This window comes from Gymnoscopelus microlampas (genome assembly GCF_963454915.1).
Source record: "Gymnoscopelus microlampas genome assembly, chromosome: 19".
In the NCBI taxonomy this organism is placed as follows: domain Eukaryota; kingdom Metazoa; phylum Chordata; class Actinopteri; order Myctophiformes; family Myctophidae; genus Gymnoscopelus; species Gymnoscopelus microlampas.
This window is the reverse complement of record NC_139956.1, coordinates 46791973-46815293: the sequence shown is the minus strand read 5'-3', so window position 1 is coordinate 46815293 and position 23321 is coordinate 46791973. Positions and strand designations below refer to the sequence as shown.

The following is a 23321-nucleotide window of genomic DNA, read 5'->3' as shown; positions in this document are numbered from 1 at the left end:
TGTGGCTCAAAGAACACACACGGGACAGAGTAGGCTAGCCTACATAAAAAACGTGGCATCCAGAACCATTATGTCTTCACAGTCACACAGTAACATAGGCTACATTAAACAGAACAAATTAGCCTACAACATGTATAAGACTGACCTCTCTATAAAAATAACATAAAATATTAAGACAGTCACAGAACCACAACACCACAACCACAACATTTGCCCCATAAAGGACAATACATTGGACGTTTTTTTTATTATTTCTTAGAGTAGCCAATTATTATTATTCTTTTTTTACTTTATAATTTTTATCCCGCGATTTTTGTAACCCATTTTTTTCACCCGGTGCCAAGCGATTTTTGTAACCCATTTTTTTCACCCGGTGCCAATTTCCTAAGTGTTCCTGGGCGCTACACTGAGCTCATGCTTTCTTCAGTGCATGAGAGCCAACTGACCTTCTTGTCACCTGACAGGGGGGAGTTACCCTGGTTGGACGTAGCGCGTGGAAGGAACACGTTATTCCAACCAGTTCCCTTCCCCTCCATCAGGCACCACGGCTGTCATGGGGGAGGCGGTATAGCGACCAGGATTACTACATGTTTTTGTGAGGGTATTAACTACCCTGGGAGACACGGGGAGAACATGCAAACTCCACACAGAATAGGCCCTTTCGCCAACCCCACCCTGGGTATGGGCGCTGATGACGCGGAGGAGAAGACACGCCCCCAGCACCCACAGCGTCCCTGGCGGGAATCGAACCCAGGACCTTCTAGCTGTGAGGCGACAGCGCTACCGACTGCGCCAAAGATATCGCCTGATTGTCGAGGTCGGAGCGCTAGAATATGAACGTTCGGCCAATCACAGAAAAGCACACGCACCGGGAGGACGGGATCGACTCCTGCCCGAGCCAACTTTGTTCAACTGTGGCTCTGCTTACTTGTAGCATATATACTGTACTTATAACGTAACATACTCTTGTATTCATTGCATCTGTCATTCTAGACTTACAATTGATGAGATGATCAAAGCATTAATAATTACCGCGAGCCACCGAGGGCACATAGAGCCACGAGTTCAACAATGCTTGTAGGCAGCCGATAATGTAACATTAACATTAACCTGATCAAACCAGAACGAGAGCTTTTACTGGCTGACTTAATGGTCCTGCATGGTTTCTTTCCGACAAACAGCTAAACATTGTCCAATTTTCTATTAAGTGTATAGCCTACATTATATTTTGGCTATACGTGATAAGAAGAAGAAGTGTAGAGTGTGATTGTGAACGCTTTCCCTAACTCTACCCAAACTCTGTTAGTTATGTAACAAATAGGCAAACTCATCATTGAGCAATAAAATAATATTCATGCTTACAGCCAGGGGTATAGCAGCATGATGTGCTTATAGTAGCTATTTGTATTTCTCACTCCGAAAACATTAAAATTGACGTTGAGATTAAAGCATTATCATTATACATTTGGCTCTGTACTTGTTTTTTTACACCACCAAACTTCTTAACCAAAAATAGCAGATCTACAAGCTGTTGCAGCATGACGCATTGTCAGCTTGTAGATCTGCTATTTTCGGTGAATGTAGGCTACCCCCCCCCCCCCCACCCTCCCAAAATAGGGATGCTGCGGACCCCCGTTTTTACATCATGCAGACGGCAATTTATTTTGTTAACGTCTGTCTTGCCTGTCTAAGTGACTCTATAGGTAGCCTACATTATATTTTGCTTAATATAATGTTGACACTATGACGAACTCTTGTTTCCCCTATAACTCCATAAACTCGTTTAGTTATGTAGGTAATAAATAGCCGACATTTTGCAATCGTGTCATTGTTATCCAAGTTATTGCTTATAGTAATCAGTGGTGGAAAAAGTACTCAAACTTTTTATTTAAGTAAAAGTATCAATACCGCAATACAGAAATACTCTTTTACAAGTAAATGTCCGGAATTCAAAATATACTTGAGTAAAAGTATCGGCATCAAAATGTACTTAAAGTACCAAAAGTAAAAGCACTCATTATGCAGAATGTCCCATTTCAAGTTTTCAAATGTTAACAAATCCTTTGAAAATAGCTAATCTACAAGCTCATTGTGAGCCCCTGGCTGTGAGACCACATGGCTAATTTGCATACGCGTGATATGCAAATGAGCCAGCGGTCTTACTCTGTCTGCTAGCCATGTCTTTGCTTAGCCTTGTAAACCCCAACTCCCTCCGGAAATCTCATTTCGCAAGCTCTGTTACCGTCATGGACGAACTTCAACCAGGTGTTTTCACTTTTCCCTTACTGCTTCATTCATCTACATAAACGTTCATATTTCAAAAGGGCTGGCCATGGATGTTAGAATTATGTTCGGGCCCTCAGAAGTACCCGTATCTTCCGTATTGTTCAATAAAAAGCCTTTTAATCCGATTGGTGGCCATAGAGTTATAAGGTATCAGAGTGCAATTCACCTTCCAACCGATAGGGTCGCGAAGTTGAAAGCTTATGGAGAAAAATGGCCACCAATCGGATTCAAATGCTTTTTATTGAACAATACGGAATATACGGGTACTTTTGAGGAAACGTACATAATTGCAACATCCGTGGCCTTGGGGTGAGCACTTTATATTTGAAATCTGAACGGGTAAAAAAAATGGAGAAAGTGAATCCATGACGGTCACTAACTGAGCCACTGTTGAGGGTTAGGGATAAATGTTTTATATAGTTTATACATGCAACATCTATTTTGTTTAAGACTTACAGTAGGCTGCCTTGCCACACTGGCATACAGTGACTGATATGAATTAATAATATACTGGACCATACATAAAATGAAGAATAGGCTACCTTGTGGATTCGGGGAGGCACTGTAGCCTACCACAAACAGCTGATCGCAGCGGTAACAGTCTTCCACGCCGACATCTCGCCACTCCGACTAGTGGCTTCCGCGTGCGGTTAGGGTTAGGGTGAGGGTTAGGTATAGGGTTCGTTAACGTCGGAAAGGCGACATGTCGGAAAGCCGCCATGTAACCGATCGCAGCATGACGCGCTGTCAGCTTGTAGATCGGCTATTTTCAGTGAATGTTCCCCCCGGATGGTGGTTATCGTGAAACAAATTCAACAAAAGAGAGAGAAAATCTCAAATAGATTTGGCGGACCCCCTGTACTGTAGTAAATATGAGGACCCCTAGGGGTCCAGGACCCCCTTATGAAGACCCCTGCTCTAGAACATAATGCTATGGTTTAAAACATACTAGAAGCTCGCCCCCGCTACGCGGGGGCTCGCGTCTAGCCCGCGGCCACGCCCACGTAGCGCCCGCGGCCACTTGGCAGCTCATATAAGTGGCGTAGCGTCATGAGGGCCAGTGGGGCCGTGGCTCGGTCAGTGAAGACCCTGTAGTGCGGATGATATGTGGCATAGAGGGGCAGATTGTAAATCCCCAGAGGAAACATCCGTGGGCTACCATTGGTTCAGCGATGTGTGCGGTCGCCCTGCGGCCCCTCCTCCTCCACCAATGTGCAGTATTGAGAGCCCTGACGTCACAACAATTGGCGCGATGGGCACTGCACTCTGGTTGGTTAGGGTACACCTAGGGCCCAGGTAGAACCCAGTTAAAGCCTGCATGGGCAAACCCAGTTAGGAGCCGCCTTGGTCCCACATAAACATGGCTAGTTGGGGCCCACCTAAGGGCCAGGTAGAAGCTACTTATAGCCTGCATGGGCATCGCAGTTGGGACTGAAGTGGATGCCGCTGACATTGCTGACATGGGGTCCATATGGTTTAGCCCACCTTGAAACCATATGGGAAGTACGCTGGCATGCTGGCTGGAATGCAAACGCTGCATCATACCTGTAGTGTGTAGTTTGATGTTGTGTGTGTAGCAGATATACCTGCTGTGTGTAGATTAATGTCCATATGAAAGTCAATGGCCAGCAGTGTTTTTTTTTTTTTCTCCAGCAGAGTTTCTAGTGTCTCTGTCTCTCTCTGGAAGAGGTTGCACATGAACTCTGCAGCCGCACTGAGGCGCTCCAACACAAACACTCTGACATTAAGCTGCTTCACACAACAAACATCAGCACCACGCTGCTGTTTGTCCAAAAGACACAATATCTCCTCTCCCACCGACGTCATGTGTTCATTTATCGACAGCCGTACAGACTCCTTTTGACACATTTTACCTCGTTTATCCAGCTCTCACTGACTCTCCACATCGGGCTGTTATAGCGCCACCATGAGGCTGATTAGAGAAATCTCAAGTGGAATTTCTTCCTCGGCATAGTGGGAATGTGGGTGCAAAGTTGCACGGAAAGTGCATGCTGTGTTCATAATGTGAGGCATTTTGGTCCAAACGGAGCAGTCCTGCAGACTTTGGAAGCCATTTTAGCCAATCAGGATGGAATATGAAAAATCTGAAAGAGGCTTTTTTTTTAATGACTGTGGAGATACTGTGTACCGATTTGCGTGATGTTTGGGCAAAATATGTAGGAGTACTGTGAGAAAATGTGTGTAGCAAAAAGCGGCCTCCTGGTGGCACTGTAAAAGGGCCATGTGAAAGAAATAGGGCAGAGGTTCTGAATTGGCATCGAGGGAGTGTGTGTGCACAGTTTCGCTGCGATCAAGTCAACGATGTGAGAGATTAGCTATCACAGACGGACGGACAGGGGGTGAAACATAGTCTTGCGCCATGCCTTTCGGCCTGGCGGAGACAATAAAAAAACGAAAGTAAAGGAAATGACCATTTCTGCAACAAAAGTAGTCAACAAACTATACTATAAAACATTGGCCACATTGTCAAATAATCTAAGAAAGAGGCAATCATGTAGAAAATAGCCGATCTACAAGCTTACAAAGCGTCTCAACGTGAGGCGTTGCGAGCTTGTAGATATGCTATTTTCACAATATTTACTTGTGGAACGGAGTCAAACAAAATGGGGGGGTCCCCAGATCAATTACGTTTATTTGGGGGGGGGGGGGGGGGGGGGGCCTGAAAGGGGGGGGGGGCCTGAAAGGGTTGATAAGCACTGGTCTAATCGGAGCGAAATGATCTGAAATTACTACATGACCATAATGCAGCCTAACATGCGTTGCACGGGGCGGTCCTGCCATTACGTTAGTTACTGTAGTTGCTGTGGAGCTACATAGTTCTCCAGAAGACACACACAAACATACACCATCTACAATGGACTAACTGAGCAGCAATATTGACATTCACCACACAAATGTGCATTGTTGACAAAGTGATTGCACAGCCGCTGCAGGCATGACAACCACGTTAGCGTTAGCGACATGGCAGCTATCACAGCGCCCTGTCCGTCGTCGCTGCGACTGGCTGTGATGGCTACAGCAAGCTCTGTGCGATGCCATTGTCTGGGAACTGCTCTTAGCGTGACACGACCAATGAGAGTGAGCGCTGTAGTTGTTGCTAAGATACGGTGGCGTCTCTGCCCCATAGCTTGTAGATCTCTCACGCATGATTGGCGTAGGCTGCGTTGCCAGGTCTGACTGTTTGTATAAGCGATTTTGGGCTTATTTGGGTGCACTTTTGGGCTCGTTTCCATAGACCACGGCAGTGCTTATTTCTTTCCCGTGACCGATGTGGCAAAAAAAGGTGCAAAACGAACCATCCGGAAGTACATTGCGAGATGAAATATATAGCACTTTTTGATTATTAGAGAAGGAGACACATGTGAAGGTGGAAAATTAAATGTAGGAGATTATATAGTTTTTCATGAGCGATTTTTGTAGCAAGTTGTGAGAGAATTGGGCTTCTCCTGTGGGCGGGGGGCTCAATAGAACCATTGGGGTTTGAAAGGAGACGCTCTCTGTTTGAGTGGTAAGATGTTTTAAACCATAGCATGTTACCCTAATATAATGTTGATACTATGACAAACTCTTGTTTCCCCTAACTCATAAACTCTTTTAGTTATGTAGTGATAAATAGCCTACATCAGGGGTCTTCAACGTTTTCAGGCCAAGGACCCCCTAGCTGAGAGAGAGATGAAGCAGGGACCCCCTATACTCTATAATGAATAAAATAGTGTTTCAGATTAAAGTTTTTTTTTTTTTACTTAGTCTGCTCTTTTTTCCCTCTACACCTATAGCCTCGCGCTGCAAGGCGTTGAGAGCTTGTAGATCTGCTATTTTTGGCAAATGTTCCCCTCAGAAAAGGAAGTTTAGGGTTCAAGTGGTTAATGTAAAAAAAAAATGAAATCCTATCACACAAAGATTTGGCGGACCCCCTATAGTAGCTCTGAGGACCCCCTAGGATTCCCGGACCCCCTGTTGAAGACCCCTGGCCTACACCATTGTGAGCTTGTAGATCTGCTATTTTCAAATGGCTGAAATGTATATAGGGCTGAAGTGGTTAATGTGTGTTCTGTAATAACAATCCAAATCTACAACTTAACTTAAGTTTTCAAATAATTGTAGTGGAGTACAAGTATAATATTTGCCTCTGAGATCAGATTTAGTGGAGTAGAAGTAAAAGTACTGAACATTGGAAATACTTGGAAAACAAATGCCAGCCATGGATCATATGACGGTCGTCTGTTACGGTCATGGATGAACTTCAACCTGGTGTTTGCACTTTCTCCCTTTTTGCTCCATACATCTATATAAACGTTCAGATTTCAAAAATAAAGCGCTTAGCTCATGGCCACACATGTTACAATTATGTACGGGCCCTCAATAAGTACCCGTATTTTCCGTATTGTTCAATAAAAAGCCACCGATCGGATTAAAATATCCGATCGGCGGCCATTTTCTCATAGAGTTATAATGTACCAGAGTGCAATACACCTCCCAGCCGATAGGGTCACGTAGTTGAAAGCATAAGAAAATACGGGGGAAATGGCCACCAATCGGATTAAAATGCTTAAGTAAACATTACTACATACAGCAGTCAGAGTAATGTAGTAAATGTAAACAATTAACATGCAGTTACAGCAATGCAATGCTGACATAAAAAGTGCAAACGTGTCACCAAACTATGGGTGAAGGCTTCAGAACCGAACAAGTGCCTGGAGCTGACAGGCAGGGCTGTGTAGTACATATAAAATACTGGTTTCAATAACCAAGTTTAAACTATCCACTGTATCCAGTGGATATGGAAAACATTACTGCATACAGCAGATAGAAAATGTAAACATTCAGACAGTTATAGCAATTAAATGCTGACATAATGTGCAATCAGTCAAAACTATACATTTCACAGTTTCTTTTCTTTTTTAAACACAACAAAGAAATCAGAGATACGATACAACTTAACACAACAGTCTACCCATCCCTCAGTGTGAGCCAGATGCCATTATTTCATCAACATCCTGATCACTATCTGAGTCAGGAGAACACTGCACTTAAAGTACAGGAACAGCAGTGCTTTGGTGTTGGGCTCAGACAGTGAGCGTCTCCTGGATTATAGCACCAGTTTGTATTTGACCTTTCCACATCTGCTGAGTTAGTGACACAGTCCTTGTACCTCTTTGCCAACCTGGACAGCTGAGGTAGTGGCTCTTGCATGCTGTCCCAGAATAGATCTGTGTCAATCACTCCAGAGACTGAGGCCTTGACTGCAGCTGGGCCAAACTTTGTGAAGTAGAGGTGGATTTCTTCCTTAGGTATATCTTGGAAACCAGGGATGCTGCTCAGATCCTCAACCTCACTGAACAAGACGACACATCTGGGATTGAAAACCCTGCTTTCTCTTAAGAACTGCATGGCCGGCTGGGCACCATCCATGTACTTCGACAACTTCTCTTTTGCAAGTTGGTAGGCCTGTTCAAATATGGCCAGGGTCTCCTTCTTCTTGGCATAAGGGACATTTGGACCAAAGAAGTGATCACATGATTCCACCTTTAGCTCTTTGTTGGCTGCAAATGTGATCTGCAGATCTTCAAAAACCTTCATTGTGACAGGCCTATTGCTTTCAAACAGGTCGCAAAGCTGGAGAAGCACCTGTAACTTTTCAACAATGATGTTGAGGTGTATCTGCAGTGTCATAGAGAGATCTTCATCTTGTGTAATGGCAGGGTGCAGTACGTTAGTCCGACAGCGCATTCCTCCGACAGCGCATCGCTCCGACGTTTCCAATACTAAACCCGAACCAAAACCGCACCCTAACCCTAACCGCACGCGGATGCCACATAGTCGGAGAAAAGGTCTGTCGGATTAACGCATGCCTCCCGTAATGGCATACAGTTGCTCCAGTGAGTTGGGGGCAGACAGCTTGCAGGTCTCCATCTCCTCTTTGATAAAGGACTTGTACAAGGAATAGTGTTCTGCATGGTAAGCTGCTGCCCTGTACCATGAGTTCCATATTGTGCCACAATGATTTGGAGCCATTCTTGATGTTGTGTCTGAGGTTCTGAGAAAGCTCAGGTATCTCCTCTTCCTTGCACCTGCCATGTAAAACACCTGTGAGAAATGTCTCATGAAGGTGTTCACCTCCGCAAAAGGCTTCCTGAAAGCTTCTCCAATAAGATTCATGACATGTGCTAGGCATGTCACATGGATGGAATTGGGAAACAGGGCTTTGAGGGCAGGCTTGTAAGCCTTAAGCATATGCAGCATTGTCGGTATCAAAATAAATCACATCCTCTTGTTTCACTCCAAAGTCATTTAGAGCATTGAATGCTGCATTTGCCACTGTAGAATGATTGCATTTGTCTAGGAAAACAGTGTCAACCAGGTAGCTGCGGATTTTATCAGATTCATCCTTGATGAGCGGAGACACCATTATGTTGAGCACGCAGCGTCCTTCTGCATCAGGCGTTCATCAAACATGACAGAGACTTTTTGATGACATCTTTCTCCACCTTGTATACCTCTGGTAGATACCTCTCTTGTACAGTAGTTGTGTATGGTCAGGGAAGGAAGAAACTTCTCATCATGGGATTGTCAGATCTGGACAGTGGTGTGTTTGTTGCTGTACAAGCCTTGATCCATTCAGTGCAAACCTGCCAAAACAGAATGTAAAACACAATGCATTGATTCATTGTACATCATTTTAATGTATTGAATGAATAACTAACAGTTTTCAAATAGTACAGTGGTACAATTATACAATGGTGCTAAAGTAAAAGTATTTCCATTGTGGTCCTGTGTATTTAATACATAGAGACATTTAATGACATATATAAAGAAAAACATCACATGGATGCAACTGGGACGTATCATCAGTGTTGTAGCCTGGGGTCATCGGGTGTTTCGGGTCTCGCAACATACAACATACACCCTCGCCCAGGTGACCCAGCCAGGGTTGATCAAGCCCCGACTTACGTCCCAGTAGCTACCCACGGTCAGTCCTATAGGGCAAGACAGGGCAGTCCGCTTCTCCGTAAGTACTCTGCCGGGACTCGGGGAGGCTCTGGCACGTGGAGGGACTAGGCTCTGTGGGTTGTCTCCTGGCCGGGCTCCTCCTTCGTCTCACCAGGTCCAGGACCTGAGCGCTGCGCCAGATCAGGTGCACCGCCCCGATCCAAACATTTCCTTCTGGCGTGATGGTTCCTTGGGTCGATACCACTAGATTGGGCCGTCTAATTAGCTCCACTTGCGGTTAGCTGGAATGGCCCTCCTAAAGGCCTCACCGTGGGTTTGTTGGGCTTCTTCCTCACGGAAGACACAGCCTGGGGCGCTAACCCATACTGCACCCGGGAGCAGTATGGGTATACAATAAAATACAATAATATACCCTAGACATAATCAATACTAGTAGCAATAAAAACATGTACAGTAAATAAGTAATTTAAAGAACATTATTTATCAAATGCACTGTACATATATCTGCCTACCTTGACTAAATCATGTTAGATCAGAGACCATCTTAACAATAAACACTGACTTTTTCTCTCTCACACACACACACACACACACACACACACACACACACACACACACACACACACACACACACACACACACACACACACACCAGTCCAGGGAAGTTGGCGTGACATAAACTACTGACTGTATTTTGTAGCCTATAGCAGTGGTTCTCAACCTTTTCAGGCCCCAAAGACAATCATATTTGAACTGGAGACCCCCCACCCACTTGGAATTGTAGGATGAGGCATCATTTATATTTAGTTTGACTCGCAGATATTGTGAAAATAGCACATCTACAAGCTCACAGCCTCGCAACTTGTAGATCGGCTATTTTAACAACTTTTGCCTCTCTCATATTATTTGACAATTTGGCCATTGTTTGACCATTTTCTTATACTATAGTTTGTTGATTAATTTTGATGGAGTAATGGACTTTACTGTAGTAAATGGAGTAATGGACTTTTACTTTGTGTTCATTTCATTTATTCCCCCCCCTTTTTTAGGTATTAAAATGGTCACTTTACTGTCATCTGGGGACCCCCTCAAAATAATTGGGGGTCCCGACCCACAGGTTGAGAACAATTGGTAAAGTAAGGCGCAGTCAAGTCAAGAATACATTGCTTAAAAAAATTACAATACAACAGCATACCTTTTCTCTTTCCTCAGCAGCCACGGTTTTACTGGCGATAGTTGTTGTGATAGTTTTCTGTCTTTTTAAAGCGACGTCCGCAGGAGTTGCTTTTTTTCTCTTCAAATGTTGACTGGAAGACAAGTGATCTTTGATTGTAGAATTTCGTTGGTGATCAATGACTCTATTGCAACTTGTGCAAAAGAGCTTGCCTCCATCCTCATGCAATTCTGCATACGATTTAGCTCTTTCAGCAGCTGTAATGTTTCCTAGCTTTGATTTATTTACCGTCGGGGGATTCGGTCGGACAAATCTCTCCATTATTATGTCCGTCGCTATCGCTGTCATACACGGTGTCTATTCCATTTATTAATCAGCACCATCCGCTGATGCACAGCCCACCTTCTCCAGAACGATATCTGGTCTGATGAATTTGTCGCACACAATACAGCACATGCACGCATGCGACGTCAAACACAGCCATTTCCGTATCCGGCCACCGTATCCGGCCGCCGCTGTATTGTGTTTCCGTATCCGGCCGGACCGGCTGTGATTAGATCCCGTCTATCTGACCGTGACATCTAGCGGCCGGGATGAAAACTACATGTAAAATGTAATATTCTGCACTGCACGTTGTATTCCGCGGATGGCTTTGAAATCCACGGACGGCCTCAAGATCCACGGAATCGTGGATTCCTGGGGGGACTACATAGTAGGCTAGGCTATATCTATCTGGTGCGGTATGTAGACCTACCTCAATTGGAGAGGAATTCTCCACTGCAGGAATGGCAGAAGAACCAGTAGGACGTGCAGAGCTTGGGCCAGCTGCAGGAATGGCAGGAGAACCAGTAGGACGTGCAGAACTTGGGCCAGCCGCAGGAATTGGCAGGAGAACCAGTAGGACGTGCAGAACTTGGGCCAGCCGCAGGAATGGCAGGAGAACCAGTAGGACGTGCAGAACTTGGGCCAGCCGCAGGAATGGCAGGAGAACCAGTAGGACGTGCAGAATTTGGGCCAGGAGAGACCAGACTCACAGGGGAGAAAGTTGGACATGGACCTTCAGCTTCCTGCTCCTGAGTGGCAGGAGAGCCTGGAGGTGCAGCATCATTTGCAAGAGGGACAACACTCACTGAACTGGAGGGATCAGGCCTGTCGGTAACAGAAGAAGGTGCATACTCTTGGTCTGTGAAGACTTGTGGGTTGAAGGGATGAACTCCGGAACATCTGAACCCAGACATTATGTTAGATGGGGTCGTGGCAAATGGCAGAGCAGTTGCCACAATTCCTGGGACATCGTATATGCCGAACGTCTTGCCTGCAAAACAAAACATTGAAGTTTTTCAGTTGCATTTTAACATAGGCTACACAGCACGCACGCACGCACGCACGCACGCACGCACGCACGCACGCACGCACGCACGCACGCACACACACACACACACACACACACACACACACACAGGCTACACAGCACGCACGCACACACACACCCACACACACAGGCTACACACACACACACACACACACACACACACACATTATTTATCATTACCTGGATTGTTCTTCATCCATCGGTCGATGGCAGCGTTGACGTGTCTCTTCAAAGGCCCATATACGGTTCTATCAAGTGGTTGAAGTTTGTGGGAACAGTGGGGTGGGAAAGACGAGAGCACCACTCCATTTTCCCTGCAGAAATCGATCCCATTGAGCGACAGGTGTGAGCCGTGGTTGTCAAGGAGGAGGATGACCTTGTTCTCTGGTGATGGACGGGTGCGTTTCACGAAGTGCTGGAGAAACACGAGGAAATCCTCTCCTTGCATCCAGCCAGACCCATTGGCTGTGCCAATACAACCAGGAGGTCCGCCGTTGATCATAAATGGCTTGAACTTTACTCTGGGAAAGATGAACATGGGAGGTATGCTGTTGCCTTGGGCGTTCACTGCAAAGGCCATGGTGGTGAGTGTGCCCCTCTCTGCTGACGTCATTGCCCCCAGTTGTTTCATCCCCCTCCTGGAGACAATTCTGTCTGGGATTTGGACTGTTGTAATGCCGGTCTCGTCCATGTTCCACACATCCTTTGCTTCAAAGGGCTGGCTGGGGGGGGGGGGGGCGGCGTTCCAAGACAGTAGCCAGGTTACTGAATAATGCAGCCACGTTGAACCTGTTAAAGCTCGTCGCACGGGAGTAACTAGTAGCCTCTGGACGGCGTATGGACAACTCTTGGTTCCTCTTCATGAATCCACGGAGCCAATATTTCCCTGCCATTTCCTTCCTGTCCCATGCCGCTGGATACTTGGAGCTGAATCTTTTCACCAGCTGGTATGAAAATTTGCGAACCTGAAATGTTTTAATTGAAATTTTAAAATTGTTTCTATTTCTAATTGTAGATAGATATCTACAATGTACCAATTGCTTATATCTTTGCCTACCTCAGCCTACTAGGAAAAAAAACTCTACTTGAACTCTAGATTCCAATGTAATCTTTTGTCTTTGTTGGCTGGGGAAAACATTTAATGGTAGCATTCTATAGTCCACAAGTCGCCCAGAGACCTTCATGATGTGCTTGATGCTGCTCAAGTGCATTATTCATCCCAATGTCTGATTCTTATTGACAGTGACGTTTCCATCCATGAATTCCTGGTATATCTCTAGATCTGTGGTCTGCAGGGCCTTCATGTCTGTGATTTAGAGGGAAATCAGGATGGCATACTTCTGCTTGTCATGCTTGTCTTCTTCGGATGAGGTAGACTCCGGTTCAACCCTGACAGTGACAGCCCTTCCTTCTGGTGTGTCATTCTCGTTCTTCTGAAATCAGAAGCCCACATCATAACATTCATAAATTACATTTATGAATGTTACATCATTATGGTGCACAGACTGCTGTGCCAAGGAGGACAAAGTTCTGGCCAATTGAAAATGTAGTTTTGAGGGTGAAAAACGCATGCAGTACCCGCCTGCAGTACCACCCCACCCCACAGCCAGTTTCCATCGGGGGGGTGGAGTTTGAGGTGGTCGAGTCCTATAAGTTTCTGGGGGTGCAGCTTGATCATAAACTGGACTGGGCAGCAAACACGAACAGTCTCTACAGGAAGGGTCAGAGCAGGCTGTATTTCCTTAGGAGACTGGCCTCTTTTAAAGGCTTCTCTTTCCCGTATCTCTTCCCAATATCCGTGGAAGCATTTTTTATGTCCCTCACAATTGGTGGATCAATTGGTTGGACATTAGCGCTGTGGCACAGCTAGGCTTGCATCGGTGCAATAACAGACAGAGTAGGCGTCTTAGCTTGGCTTTGGGGCTTTCACTACATGCTCCGCATTAGTTAGGTAAACATCAATTAAGGTCCATAAGTCCTTGGCATCCTTCCGCACCTCTTTGGAGAACAATGCTACACAACTTGCAGGCTGCTGCTCTAAAAAGAATAACGTCATATCACAGGCGCCGTTCCATCTTGTAGACATCTGTCGCAAGCTTGTGGTCTTTTATGTTGAGATGTTTCTACTTTGTCTTTCAGGACGTGGCTTGCAATTGTACTTTTCCTGAAAAAGGAAAAGTACGAAGCGTGCACGCCGAAAACAATTTGGGTTCTCAAAATGCATATTTGTGCTCAAACACAAACATTTATATAGTACATGTGCACAGTAATGAGCAGGAAAATATCTGTATAGTTTAGATAGGAATTGTGTCCAGAAAATATACTTTTATTAAAGTAGTATACTGTCAAAAGGTATCTTTTGTTTGAAAGGAACAAAAGGTAGAAGTACTCACACTTCTTACTTAAGCAAAAGTATCAGTACCACAATGTAGAAATAATTATTTTGTTAATAATAACAAAAGATTATTTCAGAGCAGAAAACAATCGCTTGCCTGTCAGGAGAAACTCACATTCAGTTCAACTTGGCATTAACGCAAACGACAGACAGTACAGTCACTGGACGTAACTGGAACACACACAGGCACTTATGGTAGTGTTTAAGAGATATTTCACCCCAAACAATAAGAGCTAATTGACCATTTTCACCCTGCATGGCATCCCTATTGGTCAGCTCTTCCCCAACTTCTTTGAAAATAGCAGATCTACAATTGAATCGCAACAGGCTGTGAGCTGCTATTCTTCAAGTGTAATTCATTTTGTCATAAGTTGTTAGTTGTCCTCCCAGTGATCTAATCAGTGGACAGTTGTTACATACAGCTCAGTGAAATTACAGAAATACAGTCACACATCAACATCTAGTGATGGCACAGAGAGCATTTGATATGTCATTCTTTTACAAAAAATAGCTCTAATGCTTTCTGAAAATTGAAATCTCTTGTTGGGGGTCCATTGATGCTCAAGCGCATACAGGTGGCAAGGTGTTCCCCTTGTAGCTGGTTTCTGAGGTCAGTCTTCACCTGTGAATACAAATAATCAATCAAGATGAGTGGATGTGGGTTTCACTTTCATGGGGGTGAGAGTTAAAAAGTAAAATAATTATTTTACTTGCTCAAATATATCTTACCCTGTTCAATGTTGAGAAATCTCTTTCACAGTTGACACTGGAAACTGGGATGGTAAGACCGATGGCAGCCAGCTTGCTAAGTGATGGGTAGAGCTGCTTTCATTCACCCACCCACCGCAGATGCCATGGCCTGCATCAGCTGCTGCTGATCCATGTCCTGAAAAACATATTCAACACTTTACTCTAAGCTAGAGAACTTCTAGAAAGGAATAGTACTCACAGATACTGTATGTAATTATTACCTTGAATGCCCCAACTGTGATCTGTTGCTTAAAAGCGTACCAGTCCTACAGCACCACAGTGGGAATACTTTTCCACAACTGCATCTGATGCAGTCACAGACTGAGGGCTGAAAACATGGAAGGCCCATAAAAGGTCCAGGTTCTGGAACCTCCTCGCCAAGGTCTCCAGCAGGCCATCTATATAGGGATCCATCACCTAACCAAGATAACAACAGATTAAATAATGAGCTGAAACTTTGTCCATATTATACAAACTTAATAAGCGGCTAAAACAAACATACCTGGCTTCTGAACCGTGCCCAGAGCTCATCCCTTGTCAGTCCCTGGCCCGACTTCCTCTCTTGTTCCTCTCCTCCTCATGGACAATGTTGTATGCCCCAAGTCCTTCAGGGATGTCCAGGTCTGTGTGAATCCTCGATAGGAAAGACCCAGGTGGCTGAGGGTCTCCAGCATCCTTAATTGCTCTGAGGCAGGCCATCGTCACAGGGACCTAATAACAAAAAGTAAGAGACAAGTGAAAACAAACTGAAAGCATCGGGTCAGTATGAGCATTGAATGGTCACTGGTGTCTCAAAATATAATAAATTGGAAGGTACCTGAACTTTCACAGCTAGGAAGTTCACATTCTCTTTCTGGAACAACCTTTGACAGCACATCTGCTTGCAGATAAACGGATGCCAAAAAGCGGTAGGTGGCCAGAAAGCCGTACTGCCCCTTGGCTGAAGCACATTTTTTTTAGCTCAGTCTCCTCAGCCAAGGCCGCTAGGACAGCACTGAGGTTCTTCTGCAGGTTGAAGATTGCCATGGCTTGTGCCAGCCAGCGTGTGTCCTTCACTTCCTTGAAATATTTAGAACATAAGGACTGTAAAACTTAGTTAAACTGCATTCTGATATCAAAGCACATTTAGTCAATCATATCAGATTGGTGCCTCCAAATATGCCATGGAATATAGCATATATTTTCCCCTTTATATAATTACCTTCACTTTCAGGTTATCCAGGCCCAAGCACTCTGCTGCAGCCTAGAGTACAGCTGTGCGGTTAGCACTGTTCCTCAAATACAGGTGTAGCTGCTGTAAGAGGTTCCTGAAGGAGTCCATATAAGCCACTCCTGAGGATGCGTCTTTGCAGCACAGGGCGAGGCGGTGTGCAGCATAGGCAACTGTCACCAACTATGGGAAGATGTCCTGTAGCTGCTTAGCTACCCCATTCGCTCTCCCTGTTCAACAACAAAAAACGATGATTTATATTAATGATTTTGTTTTTAAGCAGTAAATGTCAACCTTGTTTTGTTTTTTTTTTTTTTTGTTTTTTTTGGGGGGGGGGGGGGGGCGGTAGTTCATACCAGTCATGACTGGTGCTCCATCTGTCCCCAGGCCGTAGATCTTGTGGGTGGGAATATTCTTTTTGATCAGGACCTCCCTTATGGCGTGCACAATGGTGTCCCTCCTTGTCCATGTATCTGATGAACAGAGAGAATATATTAAACACAAGATCATGTAGTCAAAATGATTTTAGGTATTAGATAATTGTTGCCATTCTCTGAATAACATTTTACCTGATGTGTATATCAAGCTGTTTCTTAACGGACACATCTGTGGTGTCATCCACTTCCAGACTAATTACCACAGATTTACAGATGTCTTGGAGGATTGGCTCCTCAACAACAGTGCCCAGGATCTCCAGCATCTCATCCACAATTCGTTGGGATGTATAATTGAAAGAGACCAAATGAGCTTAGATGAAATAGTACAAACTTGGTCATGATGTTGATTAAAGAAAGGCAATCATCAACTTTTACCGTAACATTTCAAAATACTGGCAGCCAAGAAGTTCAGCAAGCTCCAGGAGGTCAGCATAATTAGTATGATGAACCTGTTCTTTTCTTGAGAGGTGGTAGAGGCATTTGAAGCCACCAATCACAGCCTCATGTTCCTGGATGATAACAGAATCAAATGCAACGAGCACTGAGGATCCTGTTCAGAGGTTAAAAAAGGGTGAACAAATTGAATGTGGGATGATTTTTCTTTTTTTTTTTTAAATAAGCTTAGTGAATTTTACCTTGAATCAGTGAGGCGTGTGCCTTCACACTGTCTTTATGGTGTTGAGTAGTAGCATGCGTTTCTAAATGATCCCTTTCGGAATATCTGGCACACACACACTCAATAAATGGCCGTGTGGACAGCCCTTGTTTAGGTGCTCGTTTAGGTGCTCGTTTGTGTTGACGGCACAAGCGGCAGAACATTCCTATGGGGACAAAATTATTTTTGTGTTATTCACAAAAAAAAACTTTGTTTTGACCAAACAATATAATCCTGAGTGATGAACATGATTCTTAAAAATCTGAGAGATTAACAATAAACTGCTCCATATGTTATGAGGTATTCCTCCATCCACCCCGGATCAAAACAAGACAGCCTGTGTTTTGTTCCTCCTCCTGGTACACCAGCTATAGCAGCAACATCAGCAGCAGCAATAACACTGCTCCTCTTCTCCTCCCTGCTCCTGTCCTGCATCTCCTTCACTTCCTCTGCTCAAAAACAGGGGTCTTGCACCTGTTTTGTTACCTTTTTTGAATACATCAATGACCTCGACTACTATTGGATTCCCCACATTAAAGCTGAAAAATAAAAATAAGCCGTGAACGTGAAGTGAGTTCTCATTGTATTATCAGTGTTAATTTGCATAGATGTAATGACATTTCAATGACAAAATAACTTACATTTTCGCTTTGTTGTCGTCGTCTCGTTTTATATTGCGGTCTTTAGCCTTCTTGCTCCTTCAGCCAAATGAGTGTAATTTATCTCAGCTGTGTGGATTCTCCCGGAAAGTCTCTTTGAGTGATTGACAGGTGATGGATCACGGTGTGCGCACCGCCTCCAGTGAGTCCAGTCAAATCAACGTAACGTCACCGGATTCTCTCTGGTGTTTCTCCCAGGTGGGCTTGGTAAGCATAGGTTTGTGTGAGCAAAACCTGGACGAAACACCAAAGAAGGAGGGAGGTAGTCCCTCCCTTTGATTTATACTTCATTGTACAACAGTGTTGCTAAACAAATCTACAAGGTATCCACACATTGAACTGCGACGCGATGATAGCTTGTAGATCTGTTTATTTTTGGGACGCGATCGATGAAGCAGTCTATTGAGTGAAATCACAGCCACATGACACTTTTCCCTAGTTGGCAAACATTTTTTTTAAATTTGGTTTTATTTATTACCAAAACCAATTTACAGTTGATTTGGAATCTGTTCCTGTGTGCTCAGATATAGTAAGAAAAAGAATGCTTAAAGCACTCATCACGTTCACGGCTTGTGGCGAGATCAGTGGCAGAGGAGCCGGCCCCCCCTCTCCCTCCCTCCCTCTCTCTCCCTCCCTCCCTCTCTCTCCCTCTCTCCCTCTCTCTCCTTCTCTCCATCTCTCTCACTCTCCCTCTCTGTTTAGGATATGGAGCGTCCATAGCGTAAATTGCTGTTTTAGTTTATGAAGACATATGATATGATGATTTTTTAATTTACAGAAAAATCATACTGTGGCCGTCGGATTTAAGGCGTGGCGGCCCGCCACTGCTTAATGCATATAGGGGAAACACTGGCTGCGACTCTCATGTTGGAAGCATTGTCTGTCACTAATGCAGTATCCTTATCAACAATCCCCCATTCAGCCATCATGTCCTGTAGTAAATCCGCAATATTTTTCCCGGAGTAGCTTTCAAAAAAGAATCTGGTCTGAAGGACATGTGAAATAGTTTCTATAATCCAACGATGAGTTGGTACTGTGGCTCACACTCATTAAGCAGCTGCCTGAAGCCTGCGTTCTCAACAGCACTGTATGGGCTAGGTCTTTACATATAAAACTTAATAGTGTTGTGTGATCTTCTGAGACCGTTGGGATGTTGTGGGGAATTTTGCCTTGAAAGCTTCATTCAAGCTTAGTTGAGAGTCAGACACACATGGGCCAGTTGTTGTACTGCTCGTACCTGCCTACCTTGCATACTGTTTGACTGTCCAAATCCCGACTTCTTGGTTTTCGCAGAAATCCAAAATGCTTCCATATAGACGGTGGATACACTTGCTCCTCCTCCATGTTGCTGCTGGTATTGTGCTGTGTTGTAAATTGATCTGACTCTGACATGCGCTGTAGGATCATGTTGTGTGGACTGGTCATTGATGCCACCTCGTGGCTTTATGTGTTTATTTGTCAAAACTGCTTCACCCACATAATTCATGCCGTATCGCTATAGCAGCCTCTGTATCGATACACATATCGTCGGGAGTATATATCGATGTATTGCCGTATGGATTAATTGAATACACCCCTAACCTGCAAGAGGGTGGCAGGTCATCTGTTGGAATGGTGTCCATGCCCTGGACATCCTCAGCTTCAGTTGTGTGCATGATGAAACTTGAAAGTAGCCAGACCATGTCTTGTGCATAGGAGGGTTTGATTTCTTCTTGGCTTGTCCCAGGTTCAAAGTCGGCACATGTAAACATAGACTCAAGCTGCATTAGAATTTGTACTCCATCAAAACAGATTAAACCTTCTTTCCCATTTCAAAGTGATGAGGTGTCAAAGTTTGGAATACGAAACCTAATGACCTGATAATGTTGGCGGCCATCTTTAATTGTCATTTTGCGACCGGATCCTATGGGAAAAGTGCTTGGATCGGGCAAAATTTTACATCAGCATACTTAAGATTCCATATGCAAATTGTCACACTTTCTGGTGGAAGTGAACAACTGAGCCTATATTTGTTACATATCTCCCCCACCATAGTGTCTGTTATTCCCCACTATAGTGTCTGTTATTGTTGGAGTTGATTTAGAACATCCTGAATTAATGTGAATTAACTTCCTTTATTCCAGACCAGTCTATGGTTTCCAGACTGCAGGTGAAGGTGAACTCTCCAGACACAGCCAGGACTGCTTCTACTAAACGGAAGCAACCTGGAGACCACCAGGACCTCGGTTAGTTTCATGCTCTCTCTGTGTCTGCTTTATTCTGTTGTCCCTCATCTATACTTCTAATGTAAAACTGGAGAATAATATTGGTGATAATATGTTCTCTCTCCTGTAAAGTCAAAACCATTTGTCAAGGATGCAGAGACATTACCATATTTCAAAGTAAAACTGACTTTTGTTTTAATGAAGGCTATGAATTTAAATTAATGTATAAAGCTGGCTCTTATCAGTTTTTTTGTTTTGTTTTTATCTCAGATACCTCTCCTGACCTGTCCTCAGTTAAAACAAGTCGGTTCTGCTGTGACCAGTGTGGACAACGCTTCACGTCATATTATTATCTCAACATACACCAGCGAATTCACACAGATCAGAAACCTTACTCTTGTGAAAAATGCGGCAAAACCTTCACTATAAAATCTAGCCTGTTAACACACGAGAGAATTCACACTGGAGTGAAGCCATTCAGCTGTGAATTATGTGAGAAGTGTTTTACTCAGTCTGGACACTTGAAAAAACATATGCTTACCCATACTGGAGAGAAGCCTTACTGCTGTAACCAGTGTGATAAAAGGTTTGGTGAAAAGGGTAGTTTAAGATTACACCAGAGAATTCACAGTGGAGAGAGGCCTCACTACTGTGACCAATGTGGGATAAGGTTCCCTAGACGGCATCATCTCATAACACACCAGCGAATGCACACCGGAGAGAAACCTTACGGCTGTGACCAATGTGGTGAAAGGTTTACACAAAAATCTACTCTCACAATACACCAGAGAATGCACACTGGAGAGAAGCCTTTCAGTTGTGACCAATGTGGTAAAAGCTTCAGACAAATGACCCATCTTAGGACACATAAGAAAATTCACACTGAAGACAAACATTACAGCTGTGACCAATGTGGGAAGAAGTTCAATGACATGCCTCAATTGCAAATACACCAGAGAACTCACACTGGAGAGAAGCCTTACTGCTGCGTCACGTGTTGGAAAATGTTCAGTACACAGTCTTATCTCAAAATACACCAGAGATTTCACACTGGAGAGAAGCCTTACTGCTGTGACCAGTGTGGGAAAAGCTACCATACAAAGCCTGGGCTAAAAGTTCACAGAAGGAGTCACACAGGCGAGAAGCCTTACTGCTGTGACCTTTGTGGGGCAAGGTTCAGTGTAATGTGTGCTCTTAAATCACACAAAACAACTCACAGTGCAGAGAAGCCTTACTCATGTCACCTGTGTGAGAAAAAGTTTGCTCAAAAGTCTCATCTACAATCACACCAGAAATATCACACTGGAGAGAGGCCTCACAGCTGTGACCAGTGTGGGAAAAGGTTCACTCTAAAGGTGGCTCTCAAGATACACCACAGAGTTCACACTGGAGAGAAGCCTTACTGCTGTGAGCAGTGTGGGCAAAGGTCCTCTACACTGTCTTCTCACAAAATGCACCAGAGAATCCACACCGGAGAGAAACCTTACCACTGTGACCAGTGTGGGAAAATGTTCCGCAGATCGGCTCACCTCAAACTACACGAGGTAACTCACACTAGAGTGAGGTCATTCAGCTGTAACCAGTGTGAGAAAACCTTCGCTCAAAAGTCTAGCCTCAACCAACACAATAGAATTCACACCGGAGAGATGCCTTACTGCTGTGACCAATGTGGGGAAAAGTTCAATAGATTGGCTCATTTCAAGAAACACCAGAGAAGTCACTCTGAAGAGAAACCTTGTGACCCACCCAGTACCATCTCTATTAAACAGGAGAAACCTGAAGACCTCCAGGACCTCAGTAAGTTTCATTGGCCCTCATTTATAAACCTTGCACAGACAAAAAAAAGAGGTGATCTAACTGCAATCTATTGTCAGATTGACGTGCGCGTGCTGTACCCAACGCTCAAACCTCACGTCAGGTCTCTAAGTTGTGTTCTCGTAAATCGTTGTCATCGTAGACATGCAGTGCAGCATTGCCTGACAATCTGACAGGAATGTAAACATACTGGTATGCAGCAGCCACGTATTATTAAATTAAAATGATGTTACAGAACACAGAGTTTCTGCAGGAGTCTGAAAGGATAAAAAAAAAAAAACATTTTAGTAACAAATCTGGTACTGGGGTCCCCTGGTACAAAATATTTTTAGATGGCGGTCCGTGGACAAATACATATTCATTTGGGGGTCCTTGCATGAAAATGTTTGACAACCACTGGTTTAAACAACATTTAGGAAGCAAGGCCAAATTAGCAACTACACTTTAGAACCAAGAAAAACGCAGCTACCAATATTTACAAGCAACTTAACAGAAAAACAAGCCCAAAGTAGCTTTCAATAAGCAGACCTGGCAACAGTGGCGTCCCCAGGAATTACTTTTAGGGCAGGCGATATTTATTTTGGCCAATATCTCTGGAACAGGTCCAATCTGCTCAGTTCAAAGCTTGTTGGATGCGTGACTTTGAGGACATTAAGCACGCATGACATTTTGGCACCACATTTTCGGGTTATTTGGGTTTTCTAGGGGAGGCGAGATCTTAGTTGGGCAGGCGACCGCCTGCCCTGCCTCTACAGTGGGTACGCCACTGCCTGGCAACACTGGTGTTAGCCTGTCCTCAGATTGCTGATAGTCATGGTAATCAATTAACTACTATAAATGAATCTATTCAGGTTATAAATAGACTAGACTTTCTTCTCACGCTCTCTTTGATCTCCAAGGGAGCTACATTCATGCATGTTCAAATGGTCTGGAAATTTGCAAAATTTGAAAACTGTTAACGAAAACTATGTACAAATGCCACGTCAATGATCTATCATCTAAATTTCTAATTCAAAGAACAATATAATATTCCATAGATTAGAACAGGTGTGTGATCGTGAGTGAGAGAGAGTGGAGAGCAGAGGATGAGAGATTGATTGTAAAGATTAAACATCTAGCATACTGTACATTCTATGCCCTATACAGACACAAATAATGCAAAGATACAAAGTTCACAATAATATGAAAAAGATAGGCCTAATTTACACTTCACAGAGATGGATAGGAACTAAAAAACAACACTATGTGAACGGAGGAAGAAAAATAGAGACGGAACAGAGAGATTTGTTGGAGAAGAGTAAAGAAAAGTAGATACCAGTATTTATTGCACTGGTATTTTTTTTTTACAAAGCGGGATTCCCTTCAAATTAGTTATTTATGCGTTTTAAGTCA

General features: G+C 44.1%; 1 protein-coding gene across 1 annotated transcript in view; it reads left to right on the top strand.

Annotated features, from left to right (window-relative positions):
* The window catches only part of LOC311035057 (uncharacterized protein), a 28575-nt gene that overhangs the window by 4210 nt on the left and 1044 nt on the right, over window positions 1-23321 (top strand). Inside the window, exons 3-4 of the mRNA XM_084043137.1 lie at window positions 20034-20135; window positions 20385-21911. Coding sequence (XP_083899263.1) covers window positions 20034-20135; window positions 20385-21911 — 1629 coding nt within the window. The remainder of the gene's footprint in view (window positions 1-20033; window positions 20136-20384; window positions 21912-23321) is intronic.